We start from the raw sequence: 25251 nt of genomic DNA on the forward strand, positions 1-25251 counted from the left end.
GTTGGGTTCTTTGATATGCTGAATCTAAAAATGTACTTAGATTCTTGATTATTGGCCCAGTTTTCAAGTTGGTCCTAATCAGGGTCCAAAATTAAACTTTGTTTGATTTCATCAAAAATTGAATTAATGGGGTGCTTTGATATGCCAAATCTAACTGTGTATGTAGATTCTTCATTTTTGATCCTGTTTTCAAATTGGTCTACATTAAAGTCCAAAGGGTCCAAAATTAAACTTAGTTTGATTGAACAAAAATTGAAATCTTGGGGTTCTTTGATATGCTGAATCCAAACATGTACTTAGATTTTTGATTATGGGCCCAGTTTTCAAGTTGGTCCAAATCAGGATCTAAAATTATTATATTAAGTATTGTGCAATAGCAAGTCTTTTCAATTGCAAAGTATTGCACAATGGCAAGAAATATCTAATTGTACAATATTGTGAAATAGCAAATTTTATTTTTAATTAGAGTTATCTTTCTTTGTCCAGAATAGTAAGGAAGAAATATCTAATTGCAAAATATTGTGCAATAGCAAGATTTTTTTTTAATTGGAGTTATCTTTCTTTGTCCAGAATCAACTTAAATCTTTGTTATATACAATATACAATGTATGTTCACTTTTTGCTTCCAACTGATAAATTAAAATAATCTTTACCATTCAGTGATAACAAGCAGTTTTTTTACATCTTAATATTTTATGATGTATTTAAATGAGTAGTTATTGTTGCAAACTCCATTAGAAATTTTAATTGAGATTAGTTTTGGAATAAGGGAAAGGGGGATGTGATTAAAAAAATTGGGTTCAATTTTTCTCATTTGAAATTTCATAAATAAAAAGAAAATTTCTTCAAACATTTTTTTGAGAGGATTAATATTCAACAGCATAGTGAATTGCTCTAAGAGAAAACAAAAAATTTAAGTTCATTAGAACACATTCATTCTGTGTCAGAAACCTATGCTGTGTCAACTTTTTAATCACAATCCAAATTTAGAGCTGAATCCAGCTTGAATGTTGTGTCCATACTTGTCCCAACCGTTCAGGGTTCAACCTCTGCGGTCGTATAAAGCTACGCCCTGCGGAGCATCTGGTTGTTTATTATTTTGAATACTATTATAGATAGAGATAAACTGTAAACAGCAATAATGTTCAGCAAAGTAAGACCTACAAATAATTCAACATGACCAAAATTGTCAGTTTAAGGAGTTATTGCCCTTTATAGTCAATTTTTAACAACTTTTCGTCATTTTTTATAACTTTTCTAAAAATCTTCTTCTCTAAAACTACTTTGCCAAATTTAACCAAACTTGGCCACAATTATCATTGTGGTTTATAGTTTAAAAAATGTGTCCGATGACCCAGCCTACTAAACAAAATGGCCGACATGGCTAAAATTAGAATATAGTGGTAAAATGCAGTTTTTGCTTTATATCTTTGAAACTAAGACATTTAGGCCAAATCTTTCAAGATTTAAATGTCCATCAGAATAAGATATATCCCCTCACAAATTTTCATTTGAATCGAACAACCTGTTGTTGGGTTGCTGCCCTAAAATTGGTGATTTTAAGGACATTTTGCAGTTTTTGGTTATTATCTTGAATATTATTATAGATAGAGGTAAACTGTAAACAGCAATAATGTTCAGCAAAATAAGATCTACAAGTAAGTCAGCATGATCAAAATTGTTAGAGGACCCCTTAAGGAGTTATTGCCCTTTATAGTCAATATTGAACAACTTTTCGTCATTTTTGTAACTTTTATAAAAATCTTTTCTAAAACTACTTGCCAAATTTGACCAAACTTGGCCACAATCATAATACTAGGGTATCTATTTTTTTTAAAAGTGTCTAATGACCCCGCCTACCAACGAAGATGGCCGACATCAGTAAACACATTAACAGGTGAGCGACACAGGCTCTTGAGAGCCTCTAGTTTGTTGTTGTTGCTGTACATGTACTGACTTTGTGTCATGGGTGGATACCCCATATATTTTATTTTTCTAAAGCAGGCTCACTCCTTTTGAGTTTATGATTGTAACCAGAATTCAACCATCCATTGATGAGATTTGACATAGGTTAACTACTGTTGTCTGCTCTTTGGTCAGGTTGCTGTCTCTTTGACACACTCCTTGTTCCCATTATCAACTGTATTGTTTCCATGATATACAGGAACTCCAATCTCACAACTGCCTTGAGTCTCAGACAAGTGACTCAACCTTTTGCATCATTTAAAGCAAAAATGTAACACATCATTGCAGATCTAAGCTCATAAAAAGTGGAAAATGAAAGAATGAATTAATCAATAGAAAAGTTAAGAGACAATACACTTTGAAGTACAAACATTTCATGTTGGGATAAGAATTCTACATGAATTACGTAAAATTTTAGCTTTGTAGTCAAATTTCAGGAGAATCATTACTTCATGTCACATAAAATTAAAAATATACTTGTCTTCATCATCAGACACTCTGTTCTCTTGAGAAATTCTGTAAATTCAGAAAAATTTTCAAAGTTTTATATTGAATGTATTAATGCATTGTGCAATTGCAATATAATAGCTTTTAGCAAAATTCATTTCATATTTTTTGTCATTTCAAGTAATTTCAGTAACTCACTTTATGGAATTGGATACTTATTCATTATAAGTGTAGTCATTTACATCAATATTACAGGAAAATAGAATCTTTGAAAATTATAATTATGGTTACTCACAGTGGATTCATTATTATTCGTTGGGTACCAATTTTTCGTCGATTTCAGGGGTACAGGTGAACCACAAAATTAAATGTTCAACGAATGACAAGTTTTCTATAGGTACGTATGCAGATCTTGGCAAAACCACGAAATCAAATATCCACGAACATGTGATTTTTCCTTTATCCACAAAAATTGTACCCACGAAAATAAATGAATCCACAGTAGTTTTTAATCAAATGTAGTAGAATTATAAAAAAAAGACTATGATATTGAAGGAATTACTATGGCCGTAAATGGACTATGTGTTGTGTTTATTTCTGATGATTATTACAAGGTTAGTGTTCAGTTAATTACTGAGTTATCTCCCATTGTACATTAAAACTTTAACATGGTTTAATCTGATCAAAATATTATGTAAGACAAATTCAGGTATGAAAATGATTAGACTTATGTATCTGTTTAAACACTCAAAAAAATATGATATTTTGAAATAAAAATATAGTTCAAAAGTTATCTGTTTATTTTAAAAGAGGGGCAAAAGATGCCAAAGGGACATAATAAAACTCATAAGTCGAAATAACATGATTACAACATGGCGAAAAAAGAAAATGACCAACACAAAACACAACATAGAAAATTAAAGACTACTGTGTAGGTCATTTTCTTTTTTATATAGATTAGACCATTGGTTCTCCTGGTTGAATTATTTTACACTGGTCATTTTTGACCATTTATAGTTACTGTTTAGTGTGTCTAAGCCAAGGCTCTGCGTAGAAGGCTGTTTTACTTTGACCTATAATTGTAAACTTTTTATATATTGTGATTTGGGTAGAGTGTTGTCTCATTGGCACTTATACCACTTCTTCTTTTTTATACTTTTATTCTCTCTGCGTTTTAATAATCTGCCTTAGATTCTTTGCCAATACCTTAAGCCAACCTATTTAACTCATCTTTCCAAATATAGGACAGACCTTTGATCGGTAACGCTCATAAATTGCTCACAGTTATAATAGGTCTTTTATGAACATATCAGTTTATGTTTCATGTTTTTTTTCCTCAATGTTATTTTATCTTGTCTTCACCAATGGATTAAAGGTTTTGATAAAATCTTTAAAGTTCAAAATTAAATCATCTATGCCTCAGCTGATCTTTTGTGTTAAAAGATCATCGTAGCCTTTGACATACACAGACATCCCCATTATAACTCGTAGCCTTTGACATACACAGATATCCCCATTATAACTCGTAGCCTTTGACATACACAGATATCCCCATTATAACTCGTAGCCTTTGACATACACAGATATCCCCATTATAACTCGTAGCCTTTGACATACACAGATATCCCCATTATAACTCGTCTTTCATCATTGGTTGATTATTATTTGTTTAAATTAACTTGATACAAACCAGAATCATTTAAATTGTTTTATTGACTAAAATCAAAGATTTTGATTGGATATATACTAAAATATGGGATTTTTTTTCAGCCAAAATTTAAATTCAAAATATTGAAGAGCAATCATTAATAAGAAGCACTGGACATAGTATGATAGTCTAATATTGCTCTGACTCAAGAACCCTTTTTGGCATGGCTTTACTGTGGTCCCTGAAGGCCTTTATTAACTATACAAATTAAAAACATGGTTTTGAACCCTTGAAGAAATAAATGGTGCTGTAGGATATTTTGGCATGGTTTTCAAGGGGTATAATCAAAATCATGTGATGGATATACACACACCGGAAGTTACAGTCGAACTCGCCGCTTGAAAGGTTAGTAATTGCATTTTCTTGTTTATATCAATTAAATTTTGATTAATAAGTTGGCACACTGAATGTCGGATGGTATGTAGTTTTAAAATACACAATTGTTTTTGATAGAAATCGTGCAGTTATTGCATACACTTCGACACAGTTCCAAATATTCGACGAATTTTTGTGTCGAAGTGTTAGCATTAACTGCACGATTTCCAACAAGGATAATTGTGTATTTCAAAACTAGATAGTATCCAACATTTGGTGCACTACCTTATTTATTAAATTTTATTGATATAAACAAGTAAATACGACTACTTACCTTTCAAGCGGTCTTCTCGACTGTTTCTTCTGGTGTGTGTATATCCATCACATGATTTTGATTGTACCCCTTGATTTTATTTTCTCTTAGATTACAATAATCTCAAGTTTGGTAGGGGCTGTACGTAACTTTAGAAAGGGAACATGTTCTGTATTTCAAATAGTCATACCATAGGAAAAGGTGGTCACTGGATGTATTGTAACTATTGTTCATTATAACGGGAGTTCCAGTATTCATTTTACCAAATGCACCAATATAATCCTTTCATATTTTAAAGTTATAAATATTCTGTAGATGGAAGGATTGATTCCAGTGAGAATATACCTGAATGTGTACTTGATTTTTTAAAGTTTTTAATTTTTAACATTGTAATATGATTTTGTTAGATTCTTAGGTTGATCATGCAACCAGTTAATTGCTTAATGAATTATTTATTGGTGTTTTGTACTAAAGATATAAATTAATGAATTATTAATTATATGCTTTTTAAATAATCTCTTTCAAAATACCAAATTATCACATTTATAGAACATTTTTATTTCAATAATATTGTTTCGGTACAATGAAAAGGAACGGTTGCCGTAAAACAATTAAAAAAGTACAATTTTTAATCTTTTTGATTTAAATTTTATGAATAAGCTTGAATTGTCACAAGGCCAAGCTTTAACTTTAAATGTCCCTTTGGAGCCTCTTTCTTCAATCACCTGAATAGACATTTAAACTTCTAATACAGAGACACTATTCTGCACTGGACAAGTTGTAAACAAAGTTTTCAGGTGTTGGATATAATATCCACCATTTTGCAAATCTTTGTGCACTGGAAGTCTCCTTTAGAATTATTTTGTGTTTTTACTGTTAATGTGGATTATTGATTTGTGTATTGGAATTTATTGATTGTAATTCTGTTCACTGAACTTTTTGTGTATTGGGATTTTTGTCTTCACCTGTGAATTCTCAGGTGAGTTAATTAGAAAAGTTTGTTTGTATTTATTTTGAACTTGAAAGTTTGTTTATCTACTGTAGAAGTTAGATATGATAAATTCCATTAATTTGTAACCATCTGCTAGCCATGTTAGCTGTTGCTACAAATTTTGGAAGAATTTAATTTGGTTTCTCGTCTTGTATTAAGTACAATTTATTAATGTATGTAGAACAGGTTTTGAAACTATAATCATCTCAATATCATTTAAAACTGATAAAGTTTATACAGTGCAAGAGAAAATTTAATGAAATTCTTAAAAGTGCATTTATTGATCAATTGTAGCAAGGTTGCTAGATTCACAGCTGTCAGAAAAATCTTATCATTCTCAGAAGATAATAGAAGAGAGGGGGATATTTTAAGGATCTTTTATCAGGTGTTTTTAAGCTCGGGATTTTGGGATCCTGGAATTCTTTTTTCGAAATTCAGGATGTCAGGATTAAAATTTATTTATATTCTGAGGACTTCAGGATTTCGGGATCTGTGAGGACCCCTCCTACGAGGTGTCAACAAAAATTTTTATTCATCTGATTAATTTCACATTCAATTCTTCTTCAAAATCTTTTTAAAAAGAAATGCATTTTCTTATACAAGAGATCATGTTCAATTTTGAATATAATGTCCCAAGCAGCTAATATTATAGCCCATTTAGGCAAGTTAGTCCCAAGTCCAAAACTGTTAAGGATGGAATGGGCAGCTGTAGGGTAGAAGAAAACCTGAAAATAACAGTGTGATATGCAATAACAAATTAAAAATAATAGAGGTGGCAGAAATAGGTTCACGAATAATATTATAATTATGTTTCATGTTTCTGATCTCTGTATACAAAGTGTAAGAGATTTAAAATGTAGGGAACTTGAGAGTTAGGGGTAAAGAGGTCTCAGAAGGAGTGGAAAAAGGTTTAGAAGATGGAAACTGAGAAATGTCATTGAGATACAAGGAGCCAGGCAGAAGAACTTAAGGCCAAATAAAAATATATGCATGGTTCCAGTACCCTACCTATCCTACTTTTTAGTCTGACTTGATAAAAGCCTACCGTAAGGATTTTTTTGCATTTTTCCTAAACTGTAAAGCACTGTTAAAAGTCAGAATGTTGCTCCCATAGACGCAATGTAAAAAAACCCTTCCTACCTACCCTAACTTTTTTTAGATGTAACTGGAACCAAATATACTATTTTATTTGGCCTCAGATGTAGACTGTGAATTGGACTAATACTCACCCAATCTATTTGTATGATGAGGGACAAGTAGGAAACAGTTGACATTTGTATTGGATTTTTGTCTCGCCTTGTCCCAGTGAAAAAGCGAGACATAGGTATGCTGTTTCCGGCGTTGGCATCAGCGGCGATGGTGTCAACAATGTACAAGTTTGTGATTAGGTCTTGTTTATCGTAAACTGCAAGTGGTAGGTCAATCATATTTGGTATGATAAAGTATTGCTATTTTGATTTCAACATTTGCATAATCAAAATTACAAAAAGGCGAGACATATCTCTGTGATAACAGTTTATTTATTTGTTCAACTTGATTCCTTGCCATGTCAAAAGTTTACTTACTTTTTAAAAACATAAAACTTATCTATTGATTTTTATGGAGCAAAAAATTGGTTTTTGTCATGGATAATATGTAGAGACATTAAAATGTAAAGTAAGTGAATTTTTTAATGTATTGTAAATTTGAAGCTTTACAGGTGCTTACAGGTGCTTTTAATTTTCATGTTTCTATGTAATTAATGATGAATGAGGTCATTGCATCAATGAGCTGAGTTACGACCCATTAAAAGAAAATAAATCAGCAAAAAATTGAAATCTTTAAATAATAATGCATGTAATTGTTGGTAAACTTTACCAGGTAAAGCTTAAGATTATATGTCAGGGTGGCCAATTCCTGCTATGGCCCCCCCCCTTTCCATCACAGAGGAGGGGCATTAAAGTTAACCCTTGGTTAAGTAATTTGAATGTCCAGTGGCGGATCCAGAAATTTTTATAATTGTGGGCCCACTAGCTGCCTAAGAGGGGGCCCCATTATGTCACGCTTAAGTGATTCCCTATATAAGCAACCAAATCTCTTTCTAAAAAGGGGGGTCCTCTGTCCCCCTCTTAATCTGTCTCTGATGTCCTCCCATATCAGATCTCTTGGAAGAACACAGAGCCCCTAATGACTATTATGTTAACTGAATTCATGCCATGAATATTCGCTAAAGGTCTTGGAAGTGGCCAAGAAATAACATAAATAACTCTGGTGCTGTTTTCTGTCATAAGCCTGTCATTTAATAAATAGCCTGACAACACAATAGTTTTACAACAATAACAAACATTGGATTGACTATTTAAGGAGCATGCACCCTTCACCATGTTAACATGGGCTATATAATTTTGAAGATCTCTGTATTCAGAGCTAGAGAATGTGCTATATCATACCAAATATAGGCCAACATTCCTTTTTGTGAAGCAAATTGTTGTTAAGGGTGGGTAAAATTTGTCTTAATTTTTTTTCAAGTACTTCAATTTTTAAAATCTACAACACCCTTAGATATACAGTAGCCTTGTTCACCTGACATACTGTGTTTTTGTGTGATGTCAGAATGAGGTCGAGGGGTCAGCAATGATGTAATGACTTTTGCCGTGAGACCCTCAAACATTTCAGACTGCATAGAGAGACTTAGTCAAACACGGTATTTTAATAATCAGCTTAAATTGTAATCCACCCGAATCGTAAGTTTGTAAAGAAAGAAACCTATCCTCATATTTAATTTGCGATTAAGAAGATATATACTTTTACCTATTTAATCATTTAAATATTTTGTGATGCTCTAAACCTGAATTATTTGAGATTTTATTTTATTCTGTATGTTCCGGCATTACTTTAACATTTATTCTTATGCCCCATTAGTAGAGCATCTTAGCTAGAGCCTGGTGTGTCCATTTAATCGATCGTTTGATCTACTGATTATCTGAGTAAAACAAAAAAAACTTCCATATTAGATAGAAATTTTTGATTAAAATATTTATGGAGCTTAAACTGCCACATCAACTTGAAACTTTATACAAAAATAGAAGGAGATGTGGTGTGATAACCAATGAGACAACTATCCACCACCTGAGACCAAATGAAATAGAATACTTAGCTTGTTTATTGTGAGTTTGAACTTTTAAAATGACAAATTACAATTTGACCGTTTGACCCCAATTTCACCCTTCTCTGAACATGGACATAGGATATTGCAAGTCAGCTCTAGCAATGGTATGATATACGCTTCCTCATTTTCCTCCGTGTGGTCATCATCATCCTCTTCTGATAAAATAAAGCATTCATAATATAGGTTGGTTGTTCATATCGAGACTCGCCTAAGGGGTATTTCATAGTGAATCACCAACAATCACCAAAAATTATAGTGAAAATTCACTTGTTAGAGTGATTATTTACTAAAGATGTGAACTTTAAAACTATTTACTGTTAGAGAAACGTTAGCAATTACATATCAAAGAAATTGGTCTTTGAAGTAAAAAAGTTTGTAAATGTTGAGTGTTTTCAAATTCAGGTGAATGATGTAATTTATGAATTTTCCTGTCTGTAACTTAAATAAAATAAAGTTAAATAAATTTCTGTCTTCAGACAGAAAAAAATGCAGTTAAATATTTCCATCTTTGAAAAGAATCGCCTACACTTTGCTTCATGCATAGCAAATAACAAGATTTCATTAGCATAGATATTACATAAACTTCACGAGAAGTTTAAAAAAACATAATGCATGTATTTAAAGGTTATAATCATGTTCCTTAAAAAGACTGGTTATTCAACTGTGTATGCCCAAATAATTTTGCAGTTCTTCATTGTAAAGTATCACCTTGAGTCCGGGACGGTTGTGGGTAAAAATGAGAGTTGAAAAGAAACTTGTGTCATGTGAGTAAAGATTTTCATCTCAGAGTTAGGATGAATTGTATTTGAGTTTGAGTATATATAAGGTTCTTTGTCTTGCTATGGATTTTCAAGTTATCTGAGTGTGACCAAATAATTTTAAAAATCTAACTGAAGTTTTACCTGTTAGAACAATATTCATATCTCATGTTCATCCTGAATATGAGATGTAATATTTGCTGCTATGTCGGTAGCCATTCATCATGATAATCATCTTGATATGTTTTTATGCCCCTGCTGTAGCAGGCGGGTATTGAGTACAGCCGTTGTCCATCCTTCTGTACATCAGTGCATACGTCCACACCTCCTTACCGAGGCATAGTCTTTTCATTGGTATGTCCAAAAATCTAAAATTGACAACTTGAGCAGCAGGTCTCAGTAAATCAAAATTATTTAGAGAGTTGAAAGATCAAGGGGGGATCCAGACATTTGAAAAGGGGGATCCCAACCCAGGATAAAAAGGGGGGGGGGGGAGTTCAACCATATGTCATAATTCAAATGCATTGATTGCCCCAAAAAACTGGAGGGCTCCAACCCATTGTATTATGTTGCTGTTTACATTCTAGCTATTTATATATTTCATTGTGACATTTTTAAAGTGGAAAAAAGGTTTTTAAAGAATATAAGGCAAAGAAAAAATATCTATTTCCACTTGACTAATATAATGATAGCTGCATTTTGAAATCATTTTGAAATCTCCATTGAATTTGTTTAACACCCTAAATGAACCTGTTTAACTAATATGGCTTTTATCCAATAGTAATTATGATTTTGTTGACTAACTGTGATAGTTGTACCATATTTAGACAGTGCAGTCAATTCATTCATGATTTTAGTCAATAAAGGAGTGATTGTAAAAAGTAAGGTCACCATGAAATAAACGAGGCAGACGGAAGGATCATTCACCAAAATAAAATATTTTTTTTATAAGTAAGCTATTCGGGCTATGATTACTAGCAAAAAAGTAACAAAAAGAAATAATTATGGATTCTTTCGAAACTAGTTTTCCAGTTTCTCAATTTGAATGGATATGCCGCATCAAAATTGAAAATAAAATACTTGGATTAACATAAAATATTATATTAACTCTCATCAGGATTTTAATATAATAAAATTCAGAATGGAAATGGGGAATGTGTCAAAGAGACAACAACTCGACCAAAAAAAAAAAAAAAAAACCACAGCAGAAGGTCACCAACAGGTCTTCAATGTTGCGTGAAATTCCCGCACCCTGAGGCGTCCTTCAGCTGGCCCCTAAACAAATATATACTATTCAGTGATAATGAACGCCATACTAATTTCCAAATTGTACACAAGAAACTAAAATTAAAATAATATAATAAGTCCATTGCATGCCATTATAATTTTGAATGGACACAATTACTCTTTGAGATATACAGTTTGTAAAAGTTTTGTTGGTTGATTTAAAGTTAGAATTTGATATCTAAAGGAAATCTGCTTGTTTATGACATAAGCCATTAACTTTCATTTGGCAGTTGTACAAACTATTGTTATGTTTTCTTTTTTGAAATGTGTCACTTTAGTGTCTCTAGAGTCTATTATAAAGCATGAACTCAAGACAATTTCCTTCACCCTGAGTGCTTAAAGAACAAAAGATTTTTTGACAAATTATACAAAATTTGTATCTCATCATAAGAAAAGTGAACATATTTCTATAATCAACAAAAATTGAAAACAAATGTACCAACGATATGTAGATAACCTCATTTGCAGGAGATTTTTCAAGTTTTGGGGTGTACATTTCACTACCCTTAATATAATGGTATAATGTAAATTCAGAAGTTCAAGGTCATTTTATATTTGAGGAATGATTTTGAATTCTGCAGATTCTCTATCATTGAGGGGGGATAGGAGGGGTCCTGATCCTGAAATCCCAGGCTTAAAAACATGAAATCCCGAAATCCCAAATTTAAATAAAGTAAATCCCCACGTCCATAAATCCGAAAAAAAGAATTTCCATATCCTGAAAGGGTCAATTTGAATCCAGAGCTTAAAAACACCTGATCCCGGAGTCCTGATAAAGGTCCTATCCCCCTTCATTATTTGTGGGATACATGTACTAAATTTCATGGATTTCTTCAAGGTAAAGGTGAACCATGAATCCAAATGTTCGATTAATTACAGTGGCGGATCCAGATATTTTAAGAATGGGGGCCTGGGCCCACTCCATTCACGCTTCAGTAATTCCCTATATAAGCAACAATTTTTTTCACAAAAAGGGGGGCCCGGGCCCTCTGGACCCTCCCCCCCCCCTAAATCCACCTCTGAATTACCATTTTCCCACAGGCTTAATGTATGCAAACTTTGCAAAACAACGAAATCCAATGTATAAGATAACTAGTACCCACCATGACAAAGTTAAATGAATCAGTATACAAAAAGTAAAAGTTATTACTTCATTGCAGTGAAAATTCCATCTATTAAAATAAATCGTAAAAGTTCATTTCAATTTTTGTTACAAAAAAGCCTTTGTTCCTAAATAGTATTTATCAATTACAAAGAAATATGTTACTGTATACAGAATGACTATTGTTGTACAATTGTAACCGACTGATGGGGGATCTCAAGCTAGTTCTTATAATGTTTGATTCATGTTTGGTCTGTTAAGGGCATTTGAGTTAAAAATGCTTTAGTATTGTAGATTTTCTTTTCTACAATCAGCTTAAGAGGTCTTGAAGACAAATATGATCTTTGTTAGTTAAAAAAAAAGTTACAATAACGAAATAAAAATACATTCTTTTAGGCCCTCAAGTTGAAGTATGCAATTTTAGTTTAAAATAAATTCAAATTATTTAAGATTTATCATATTCATGGGATTGTAACAGTGTTAAAAATGATTTTTTAAATACGAAAAAAACTAGTGATATTTATAATGGGTGTTCTTGTTTGGATAAGTTTGATCTGTAGAGAATTATTATAATGGGTGTTCTTGTTTGGATAAGTTTGATCTGTAGAGAATTATTATAATGGGTGTTCTTGTTTGGATAAGTTTGATCTGTAGAGAATTATTAAGCAAATTAGGCAAGGTATAGTACTGTGAAATGTATTTGAAAAAAAATGAATATATGTTTTGTTATTAAAGTGCATTATCACTATTTTGTGCATTTTTCCTTTGATCTTTATTTGATAATTTTTCATATTATGCTACCCGCTTGGGATGGAAAATTATCACTAGAAACTAAGGAGCCATGTGTCATTGCTAATGAAATTGACTTTTGTCATAGGTAAAATAGCGATAAACAGATTATCATTGGTCATCTCAACTCGATTGCTATTCTCGCTATTGCCGTACTGGCTCAAGCGAGAAAATCAATCAACGATAATCTATAAATATCTCTTTATATAAGAAATACATGGTTCATAATGGGATTCCAAATGAAAATGAATGCATCTTTGTTGAAGGCAATATTTCCTTGACCTATAATTGTTAACTTTTATACATTGTGACTTGGATGTCGAGTTGTCTCATTGGCACTCATACCACATCTTTTTATTTCTATTTACATTATTATATTATGGATTAAGTCATTGCAATGAAGATGTATAAAAATTATAAAGTCTGTGAATTCCTTCATTCTTCTTATGATTAGGTGATTCAATACACATTTCTTTAAATCACTAGTGTTTTAGTGGCAGATCCAAGTGGGGGGGTGTTGGATTACCCCCCCCCCCCCCCCCCCTTTTTTTTTTGGCACGATCAATGCATTTCAATGGGGACATGTGGTAAGAACCCAACCCCCTTTTTTTAAATGGCTGGATCCACCCCTGTGTTTTAAACTTTTAGTTCACTTTACTCAGATAATCACAATAGAAAACAAAAACACAGAACTTTATTTCTTTGAGTTATCTCCCTTTGTTCATTGATTTCTGCCTACACATCTACAGACAAATAATAATGTCTCTTTGAATATTTTCAATACTAATTCCTCTTTGAAAATCAAAAGTCCAGACACATATTTATTTCTCTGAATACTTTCAATAAAAATTCCTCTTTGAATTCTCCAATATTGATATAAAATGATGTCCTCTTTAACTATTTCCAATACATTTTACTGACAATAATTGTGTTTTATTGAAATTGGTTCTTTTGATCTTGTTGTTGTTTGTTCTGTTACATTGTGTTTTCTTATCTGGTTATCTAGAACTCCATTAAATGATACAGAAATAGATAGTAGAAATAATGTTTTGAGTCTATTTGAATTCACTTTTTCTATTGATTTAAGCAACTACCAATTTATTTATAGTTTGTTACAACATTTACACTTTTAACTATTGAAGGGGTCAAATGGTCAAAGTTCTGCAAGATTATATTCATCTTTCAGAGAAACATTTGCATTCTTTCTATACACGTAATCACTATTTGTCCATTATTACTGAATGTCACACAGGTTCCCGTAAAATTTTGACGTCATAAAACTAAATATCTGAAGCCACAATTGAAAAGTGATTGTTGTTGACGTCAAAAGTTCAAGCGGCCATGTAAGCCTGGATTAGCGATAAGGTGTATATATAGGTACTGTCAATTCTGAAATATTTGTAATTTTTGAAAAATGATCGAACATTTAAATGCAAGATTGATTGTTGCCATGTAAGAAAATATCTACGTACATAGATATTAACTTAAGGTGTCAGAATGGGACTTCTTCATTGCGATTCTAAGAATAAAGTCTAAATTTGGAATTTTCAGTACCTGATATTGTGAGTTTTTCAACAATACAGTTATGTTGTCATTGTTCTTATTCTCCCTAAGGGTGACTGGTGAAACGAAATATGGTCACTTGGTCTTCTCCCTACCATTTGGCTGTGCAGGATGTATTAAGTTCATAGTCACTTCCAGTCAGAATGGTGACGTTAAATTTAATGCCATGTGTAAAGAGAGTGCCATGCTCTTTGCACGTTAAGAGCCCTTGCAACAACTCTTTGAGGGGTCTGTAGGTGGCCTTGTTGCATGGAAAAATTTCTGCCCCTATCCGATGTACCCTCATTAGTCAGTGGCAGTCCATATTTCCCCGACCATCATATTGAATGGCCTCTATTATGATAAGACCTACCTATTTTGTATTGTATTTATTGTTCACTAAAATGTTCTCATCCTGAAAATGCATGAAATATTTGCCACTGGTGTTAAGCAATCAACAATCAAACAATTATTTTTGTTACTGATTGGCTATAAATATTGGTAAAATCCTTCTGGCAACATGAAATATCATAATTTAGAAAATTTAAGTGACAATTTTTTTTTAATGCAAAACATAAGTATGATATTCCTAAAAATTCCAACTTGTTTGTTTTTTAATTTTGTTATTTTCTTTCTATCTTGCAGACAGAAGAACAAGAGAGGATTAAGCACAAATTTCGACATTATTACTTTCATCGACCCCGAGTTTGTTTTGTTTGTAAACAGAGGGTATTGAGCCAGGGTAGTGCTTGCCAAGGTAGAGGTTTTGTTGTTAATGTTATGTTTGAAATGAACACACACACATGCACACAAACAAAATCAAACAAAATTGTCAGCAAGGGTATGGTCATTTTATGGAAGACAGAATAAGTGATGGAGGGATGAAAATATTGATGGTATGAAATTGTGGTTGTCACTTGCAAAAGCATGCAGACCTCAAATAAAATAGGGACAAAGCATGCTATAGGGACACCAAACTCATTAGCCCAAAAATAATCTGACAATGCCATGACCAAAAAGAAACAGACAAAAAATACAGTATACAAAACAAAACACAACAACTTCTAGACTGAGCAACACGAACCCCACCAAAAACTGGTTTAACAGTTGCCTTAGAATTGAGATTTATATAATATTTTTTTTAGGGAAATACAATGTATTTAGTCTACAATTTTTACTGGATCTGCTAATGCAATGAATACATTGATTGTAAATTCAATTTGTATCATCATATCACCATTTGAAGCCTTCTACAAAACTGTTACCTTATGTCAAGTATGACTCAATGTTTGAAGTAACACATTTTAGTTTTCCATAAAAAAAACTTAGGCAAAATGGGGCCCTTTACAATCAGGACAATTAGTTAACACTATCTTTTGCATGCTTCTCAAAATATGAGTTCTTGCCATAGAGTGTATATTTGTATGAACATTTTTCATTTAACAAATATGCATATAATGACTGAACTAAAAGGAAAAGATGGATATTTCTTAAACATGATGTAAATATATTCATTAATTCCCTTTTTTTACCCTCTTAATTGTGTAGAAATTATAATTTAAACAAATCCCCACAATGCACCTCTTAAAACAGAAAAAAAGCTCTGAATCAATCAATTTCCATTAAGTTGCACATGTCTTTTATAAATATTTATAATACCTAACATGCCTATCTGCCAAATCTACCTTTGAGTAAACATCAAAGTGATTTAATTACTTTAGAATATCAACACTACACAATTTTATAATTCATCAAAATGCAACACATTGTACAACATTGTATGCTGTATGCAAATGTTAAAATTAATAAGGGACCTTTTTAGGAGATCAGAAGGATGTGGGAGGGGGTTGGGTCACATTAAAGTCAGAACGAATCTGAAAGTACATAGGAAAAGCATGTTGTATGCTGTATGCAAATGTTAAAATTTGTAGGGGAGCTTTTAGGGAGATCGGAAGGACGTGAAAAGGGGTTGGGTCACATTAAAGCCAGACCAAATCTGAAAGTATGTAGGAAAAGCTATGCCATACAATGATTCAAAAAAGAGCCAAGCAACATTAATTTAAAAACATGAGTCCTATGTTAAACCAAAGATGGAGCAATATGAACCAAAACCCGGCAATAAAAGACTCTGAATGACAACCCACATCGGAAAGCTAATGGCCTTATCTATGTGCATAGCAATAAATGAAAAAAAACAAATATGATATATTGTAACAAACAAAAAACACTGAAATAAAGACTTCAGACTTGTACAGGCAAATAAAGACCTCAGACTTGTACAGGCAAATAAAGACTTCAGACATGTACAGGCTGATAAAGACTCCAGACTTGTACAGGCATATATACAGAATGTGCAGGGTTAAGCATGTTTAAGTTTCCCTATTGTATCCTCCCTTAATCAGGGGCATTGGATTATCTGCACAACAAAATTATAAAAATCAGATGAAATTTAGGGACCTCCAGGAGGTCATCGGATCCATACAAGGCACAAAAAGCAACTTACAAAACACTACAGTAACAATGTACAGATCTGAGAGAAGAGAGAGCGGCAAAAGATACCAAAGGGATTTTTAAACCTATAAGTCGAAAATAAACTGACAACGCCATGGCTAAAAAGGAAAGGACCACAAGACAAACAATAGTACTGTGGATTCATCAATATTCGTTGGATACCAATTTTCGTGGATTTTGTGGGTTCCGAGGAACCTCGAATTTAAATGTTCAACGAATTACAAATTCTCTACAGGAATGAATGCAGACTTTGTCAAAACAACGAAATTAAATATTCACGAACATGTAAATTTTTCTCAAACCACGAAAATTGGTATCGAAAATAAATGAATCCACAGTACATAAAACATAACATAGAAAACTCAAGACTGTGAAGAAAGATAATAACAAGTAATATAAACTAAAGAATTTGTATTATAAAATTTAAATACAGGTTGAGTTATACATGTATTACATAATTGAAGTACTGAAAATGAATTATATATATTTTCTATTTATAGTTTGTCGGTATATATGTCACAGACAATGTGAGAACCAGGTAAGTGCTTTATTGTTAATTATAAAATTTAATGCAGTTTTTGCACCTGTACCAAGTCTAGTGCATCTGACCTTAGTTAGTCTTAAAATTGAGAATGGAGATGGGCAATATGTCAGGAGACAACAACACAACCAAAGAGCAGACAGCAACGGATGCTGTATGTTTTAGAGTTTAGTGTGGTGCTGGATTTCTCTCCATTAAAGACCCTTTGGTGGCCTTCTGCTGTGTTTTGCTCTTTGGTCAGGTTGTTGTCTCTTTGACACATTCGCCATTTCTGTTCTGAATTTATTTATTGCCAATATCTATCCCTTACAGTGGACAAGGGCTTCAAGTCATGACCATGTTTTAATTATAGAGTAGGCATTGTTACTTGGAAGGAGAGTTGTCTCATTGGCACTCACACCACATCTTCCTATATCTATGTATATGTAATTGAATAGATGCAATTTTAATCCAGAGATATCTTTGCATTAATGGAAACATGGTTTTAATTTCTGAATTTACATTAGTTAATAGAATTAAACAGAAGTAGGTTACATTTTATTAATATATATCCACTTAGTATTTGTTGATGCAATGCACAAGATGTTTCATAAGTCTGAAATCAATCAGCTGCTGTCTTCAAGTTAAACAGACAAATTAGGTATTGAAGTTACTGTATCAGAGCAGCATGTTAGTTTTCAATCACTTATTCTTTTTATGCCCCTATGCCCCACCTACGATAGAAGAGGGGCATTATGTTTTCTGGTCTGTGCGTCTGCCTTCCTACCGTCTGTCCGTTCGTTCAGGTTAAAGTTTTTGGTCAAGGTAGTTTTTAATGAAGTTGAAGTCCAATCAACTTCAAACTTAGTTCACATGTTCCCTATAATATTATCTTTCTAATGTTATTGCCAAATTATACTTTTGACCCCAATTTCACGGTCCACTGAACATAGAAAATGATAATGTGAGTGGGGCATCCGTGTACTATGGACACATTCTTGTTGAAACCTGCAAAAAAGACTGCTTCCATATGTTTAGAATTTTGAACTGTCTTTCAAGAGTCTCAGAGAATGAGATAGTTTGGAAACCCAAATTGTTACCTCTGCTGGATGAAGTCAAGGTGGGGATACTTAACGGCATGAAAGTTGAAAACTAAAACCAATATCCTTATTTGTATAGCATACCGGTAATCAAGTTATATTAGCATTGACCAAAAAATTCAATGTTTTTTCATTCATATGTATATTAGCAAATAGTTATTTTTATATGAAATATACAGATTGTAACTCTTTAGAATGAGAATGCCTATATATTTTTTATATATTGGTACAATGGTATGTGTAAAAATGTGAGATTTATTGTTTTAGCACACTTGTGTGCTATCATGTGACAGCCTTATAAAGATTTTTAAGTTTGATCCTTGCATCCTACAAATCTTATACTTGTTTCTGTTTTTCAAAGAGATATTTTCAGATGAATGCGTTCAGCAAAATTCTTTATTCATAAGAACTGAAAGCAAATGTTTGTTAACTTTCATGTTTCAAGTGCGATTAACTACAGAACTATAAGTGTGCTATTCAGTGCATCTAATTTGTCATAAAAGTTTGAACATCTATTTAAGAAGCTACAAGTACCGGGTATTTATTTCTAGTGAAATTGATGTGGTTCTTTCTTTTCTATAATCTATTGAAATATTTGCGTAATTTCATTTTGTTGTTATTTTTGGACAGAAAAGAAAAAAACTTTTAAGAAAATTTTACTCATATATACAAACATGTGTATGTACATTTACATACTGCATTTTCAGAAATTATTGTGTGCATTTATTATTGCGATTTTGTCAGTTTAGACATTTAATACAAATTTAATGTTTAAGATTTGAGGAAAATTGTGTTTAATTCATATAAAATATTTCGAAATGTGAGTTAGAATTATTGGGTTTACAACTCTGTTCCATTTTTCACATTAAAAAAAAGACTCACAATAATTTCTGAATTTACAGTAGTTCAACTTACAAAAAGAGTAATTTAAAATAAGAAGGGGAGATAACTTCACAATCTTGTTGTTTGGAAGTTTGGTCTACAATGTATTGATGTACCTCAAAATGTTATTGTTTTATTCATCTTTTATTTTTTTCAACTTAATCCTCAGAAATCAATTTATGCATATGACGTTATTAAGATCAGTAGTAAACTTTATTTTTAGGAAACATTTAGCATAATCACCTGCTTTACAATGCATAATAAAGCTATGTACAGTGGCAAATGTAACTTTTTTCACAGGTGTTGTACTTATAACAGTAGCTAATGAACTCTAAATAAAGTGATTATGATAATGAAGATTTGAGCAAACTTATTGGTAATGGGATGAATTATAAAGTATGATTTATGGCTGATGCTCTTCTTAAATGTAAAATTATGTCAGGAAAAACTGTAAATAGTAAATTTTAGATAATTCCAACATAAGTAGACAAGTCTATCCACTAATAATGTATCTAAGTTGGGAACCCCCCTTTTTTTTTAAAATTGTTTATTTTGAATGTAGACTTATGGGTAGACCCCCGTCTTTATCCTGAGTTGGCATCCCCCTTTTAATTATGTGTTTTTTGTATTGTTTTTTTTTATAAAATTTTACAAAAACAAAATGTACAGAAATGTTTAATCATTTTGAACTATATACACTGAGAAAAAAATAATAATTGCAATTATCTGAAACATTTGAACATCTGTATAAATATATTCTTGTATTATTAGTTATAGAATTTTCTGTTTTTTAAGCAATTAACTTGCTTGCAGAGAAAACAGTGAAGAAATACCTCATTTATTTTATGTGGTGATTTAGAAGAATTCAGAATTAATAGAGATATACTATAACACATATGATTTGTATTAAATCTCTAGGAATTTAAGATGCAATTATGTGTTATAACCTTGGGGTAACTTCTCAGGTGTGTGCACCAGAGCAGGTGATTAATTTGACTTATAATTTATGATTTGACAGATTTTTCTGTAAACCATAGACAGCATCCCAAAATTAATGCTAAGAACATATCCACTTGAAATGAAAGGGAATTTGTTTATGACTTAAAACGAGTTGATATTTGAATGCTAGAAATTATTGCCACTGGAAGTTAAGCAGCTGACAATTAATCTATCAACCCTACAGTGAAAATATAAAATTGAGAATGGAAATGGGCTAATAGTTGCTAAAATCCATGTCTTTTGGACTCTGGTGGAGAGTTAAAGTCTCAGTGGTAAACCCATTGGTTTTTTTATATTGAATAAAATTTTGGTTGTACGATAGTGGAAACTGCATATATGTAAACATCTGCATTCTCTGCAGAATTAAAAATAGATACAAGTGATGAAAGATGAGATGGGTCTTATGAATTGTCTAAAAGATTTCAACTAACTTTTTAGGTATTTTTCATAATAAGCTTTACACAACAAATATAAAATGTTGAAAATATCCCCTCACATATATGTGGACCCTTAAAGGACGACAATAAGAATCTGTGGAAAATAAAACTTCCAAACAAGTTTGGTTCTAAACATCACAACCAAAACACACATCATTTAGAATATCTTAAAATCAAGAAGATAAAATACTTAACAGTATGCGTCAGTTCAATAGGTCAATATGATGCTCTGTTGAACATTTTGATATTTTGAATTCAAGTCCTTTCACGGAAGAGAATAGAAGATTGATCAAACTTTAAGTTTTATCAGATTTCTGAGGCTGTAAGACTTGTTTCCACTTCAAATAATGTAAACTTTTTTAGTAAGGGTAAATAATTGTGTTTATGTATGATAATAAATAGTACAGCAAATTACATGTACAACATGATAAACTGCCTATTTTTTTTAGCTGCTTAGGACTCCATCAATTTTCAGAAGTTATTGCTTTTTGGGCAAACTGTGATTAGATGACAAATTTGATATATGTGAACTTGTCAAACCTTCCTAGTGGAAGATCTCCCTCTAAGGAACGTGTACACATTATTTATGATTATTTAGTTTATTTGTTGTACATATTTACTTCTGAATTGCTTGAAAATTGCAATTTATATTCAAATGCATCCAATCATGAATTAAAAAACAACATGTCACGTAGCTCTGTTGTGAAAAAGTAAAGGCAAAGTTTTATATGTTTTGAAATTTTTACAGTTTTGCTTGGAAACTTAACCCTGGTACATATACTTGTATTACTTTATTATGTATCCTTCATGACATTGCCCAATTTATAATGCCGTTCTATATATACCAAAAGGGCTGCACATATAATCAATTCATATTTATATATATGTTCCATGAATGTCTCAATTATTAATTGAACAGTGAGAAATTTTAAGATTTAAAAAAAAAATAGTTCAAAGAATAATGGAAGCGGGATTAGAAGTTAATAATAAATTTCATGTGGCCTAATGCTCACTAATTTACACTTTATCCATGTGATATCAATAAACAGATTGTGGGGATTATACCAGAGTTAAGCTGTAAAGATGTTGTTAGTTCTAAATCCTTCTTCAAGTTTCACCCCTCACAGTTCCTTATGTCGAGGTGATCCAACATTACATCTTAGCCAAGTTGTGATAATGTTGATAACTTTAATCCTTTCTCTGGATTACGTCCCCTTGCTGTTTTGGCGTAATATTAGCTAATGGTCAGTCCATGCTTTAAAAGTTTCTATCTTCTGCTCACTGTTTCTTCAATAAACAAACTTACATTGATCCAGAACAATACTTTAGTTATAATCTCTAACCCATAGAGGTAAAAGTTTAGAGATTAAATCAGTATTTTGTTTCAAAATAAAGTTACTTTGTTACAGTTTTTACCTTCTACATTGTGTATTTATCTTTAAGTGTGGCAAACATTAGTCTGCATGGATACTTGTGAGTTTTAATCTTGACACAAAATATTATTTGAAATACAGTTTTAGTGGGAATTTTGTGGACCTTTCCGTGATGTGGAATTATGTAATTGTAAACAACATAAGATAAAGACTTGCTTAGTCATCTACTGGAAGCTTCTAGTTTTCTCAATAGCTTAACTGCTTCAAGTCAAAAAGAATGTATCTTTATTTCATCTTTGAGATGGTGATTTGAGTCAATTCAAAGGATATACTGCTCCAAAAAAAAGGAATTCCCTTAATATACATTTTGTGACTTCTGGAATGTATCTTAAGGTGTTGATTTAATTTGAAACTATCATAAACACACAGAAAAACAAAGGAAAAAGTGATTAAAAACCAAGGTGAACTCTTGTGGATTGATTTATGTGGAATTTGTGAATCCACAATATTCACATCATCATGCAGTGTTAGTTTACTTTTCAAGTTCAGTGAGTTTCTGATTTAAAACCTGCTTCCTTTCTGAAGTAACAGATAACCCTCCAGGCTAGGAATTTTTATTTGTCAGTAAATGACAATAGTTTGCATGTTCAGGATGTTTGCACTATAAGGTTTTGTTGATGTATGGGTTATCTGTTTTACATTTAGCAGAAGACACCTGGAATAGTTTATTAAAAAACAAAATAGATTTGATTGATATTTGCTTTGAATAAGAATAGACAACCATAGAAATATCAATCATTTTACAGTTCATATGTGATTTACATTGACTTTTTGAAGTTGAGTGAACAAAACTAAGGGAAATAACTCTAATTTTCATCTGGAAAAGTGTTAAAGGGAGATAAGTCATTTTGAAACAATAAAGGGAAGTAACTACCGTTCTAGATAAAGTTGGATATCTATAATTGACCAAATTAAACATTGGAATATAAGCTGATTTTCATGTCACACTAAATGAAATAATTTGAACACAGTACTACTAGTCTAAAGTCTGAAATCTGGTTAATAATTTATTAAATTTGTCAGTATAATTTGACAGCTGTCTATCAGTCAGTCAGAAATTGTGGTTTAATACATGCTGTGGGGAAAAAGTCTAAAATTGAAGTGTGAAGGCTTGACTAAATCATGAACATATTAAAATGTATGATTATTTTGAATTGGTAATTTATAGACTTTAATACACTTCTAGCAGACAACAATTACACATATAGTTCTTTCATATCACGGAATTAGGAAAAGTGGCGAAATATAAGATAATCGTGGTTTATAACTTTTAGTCAAGTGAGAAGTCATTAATAAGATATTTGTTAGTTTAAGAAATAGATATACTTAGGAGAAAAATATCTTGAGACACTTCATGGTAAATGTATTGGAGTATACTTGATAATTATGATTGGTCCATATTAAGTATGTTTGAAGGAAGAATAAGATTTCTGTCTTGTGATTATTTTATGGTTTAATCTTGAGGAAGTGTATAGTTTACAAAATTTAGACATCCTTCCCAGTCATATTACTGGCATAAAAACAATTTTTAGTGATGACAATTTGAAGTAAAAACTTTTTTTTACAACCAAAATTTATGTCATCGTCAGGCGTGTTAGTTGATTAAGTGTAGGATTTGTTACTATATATATGTGAAAATCTCGCAAAAAAGGACTCAGGACCCTGTGTAACGTTAGATTGAACCAAAGACTGATTAAAACTGAGGATTAAAAGGAGAAAAAGGGACAACAGTTAATCAAATCCCTTGACTAAAAACTTTACACAAAAGGATATATAAATGTAAAGTTGTATCCAACAAAAGACTATCATATATAGGAAGATCAGGGAATACAATCAATCTCATTGGAAGCTTAAAACTTCACAAAAAAGGATTCAGTGACCATGCATCAAGTTATAATGAACTAAAGACTGTGATATCAAGAAAAAAAGGGACTATGAACAATCAATGAAATCGCATATTTGTATCCAGCACTAATTACACATGTATGTCTAGAAGTCTCATGTAATACACCTTTTGATAGTAAATTTTATATCTTACATGTTGTAAACAAGAAATATGACGACAAAACATGTTATTGTCATGGATAAAGACAAAAAAGGTAGTTATTAAAATGTGAGGAATGTCGTAGTTTGTACCTGGTGTACTTTCAATTTAGCGGGAAATTTTACGGTTTTATATGTGATAAGAAGCTGTGGTACTTTTTAGAACAGTTATTTCGTATGTTATGATCGGCTCTAAAGTGTCAATTACTTGATTGTTCTGTAATCTAATTGAATTAGGTTTTTACACCTTAATAGTTTTGTAAGTGTCCATTTTACTACATGTATATAGAGCAATTGGAGTAGTTTTGACAGATTTGAAATAATAAAATCTACAATTTGAACAAATTGGGCGAGAAGTTAAATATGTACTTTATATACAGGAACTTGTCATTGACGGAGATAGATTGACAACTGAAATATTTAAATCACAGACGCATTTGTATTTTTGAATGAAAAAAAAATATCACTATTTTTGGAAAACGTGATAAACACTATATTGATATGGATTTATAGTACACAGGATATTGGCGGGCAGTTGAATGAAGTCTATCAAGCAAAAAGGACCTATTGAAAGGCTTGAGGCTTTAAACTGGACAGCATACAAATTATTTTGAACTTTGCTTAAAATACATTAACTTACAGATATAGTGTGACTGAAGGAGCACAGACTATTTATGGGATAACTAATAGTAGTTCATTATTTTTCTAAAGGCACTCTGAATTTAGAAGGATAATAAGTTGGCACTGCAGAACTTTGTGTGGACTATTTTACTCTTTCTACGTTGCTTAAAATACTATTTCGATAACCTGAGTAAAAGGAAGGCATAGTAGCTTCAAGTTTGTTTGAAGACTTTCATACTAGATAAACAACTCTATCTTTTTATAACTGATTAAGTGACCTGAGGGCTTTGTTATGATGAATGAACAATGAAAACAACATATAATTGAAGAACCAGTGATC

At 31.7% G+C, this 25251-nt stretch overlaps 1 protein-coding gene across 3 annotated transcripts in view; it reads left to right on the top strand.

Annotated features, from left to right (window-relative positions):
* The window catches only part of LOC134695033 (tensin-3-like), a 189584-nt gene that overhangs the window by 37545 nt on the left and 126788 nt on the right, over positions 1 to 25251 (top strand). For 2 of the 3 annotated variants that reach the window (XM_063556197.1, XM_063556199.1), the window contains exons 2-3: positions 15011 to 15122; positions 17377 to 17414. In XM_063556197.1, coding sequence (XP_063412267.1) covers positions 15011 to 15122; positions 17377 to 17414 — 150 coding nt within the window. Of the gene's footprint in view, positions 1 to 5534; positions 5728 to 15010; positions 15123 to 17376; positions 17415 to 25251 lie in introns of those variants that run through there. The other variant, XM_063556205.1, reaches the window with a different exon arrangement.

This window comes from Mytilus trossulus, chromosome 13 (assembly GCF_036588685.1).
Source record: "Mytilus trossulus isolate FHL-02 chromosome 13, PNRI_Mtr1.1.1.hap1, whole genome shotgun sequence".
Classification (NCBI taxonomy): domain Eukaryota; kingdom Metazoa; phylum Mollusca; class Bivalvia; order Mytilida; family Mytilidae; genus Mytilus; species Mytilus trossulus.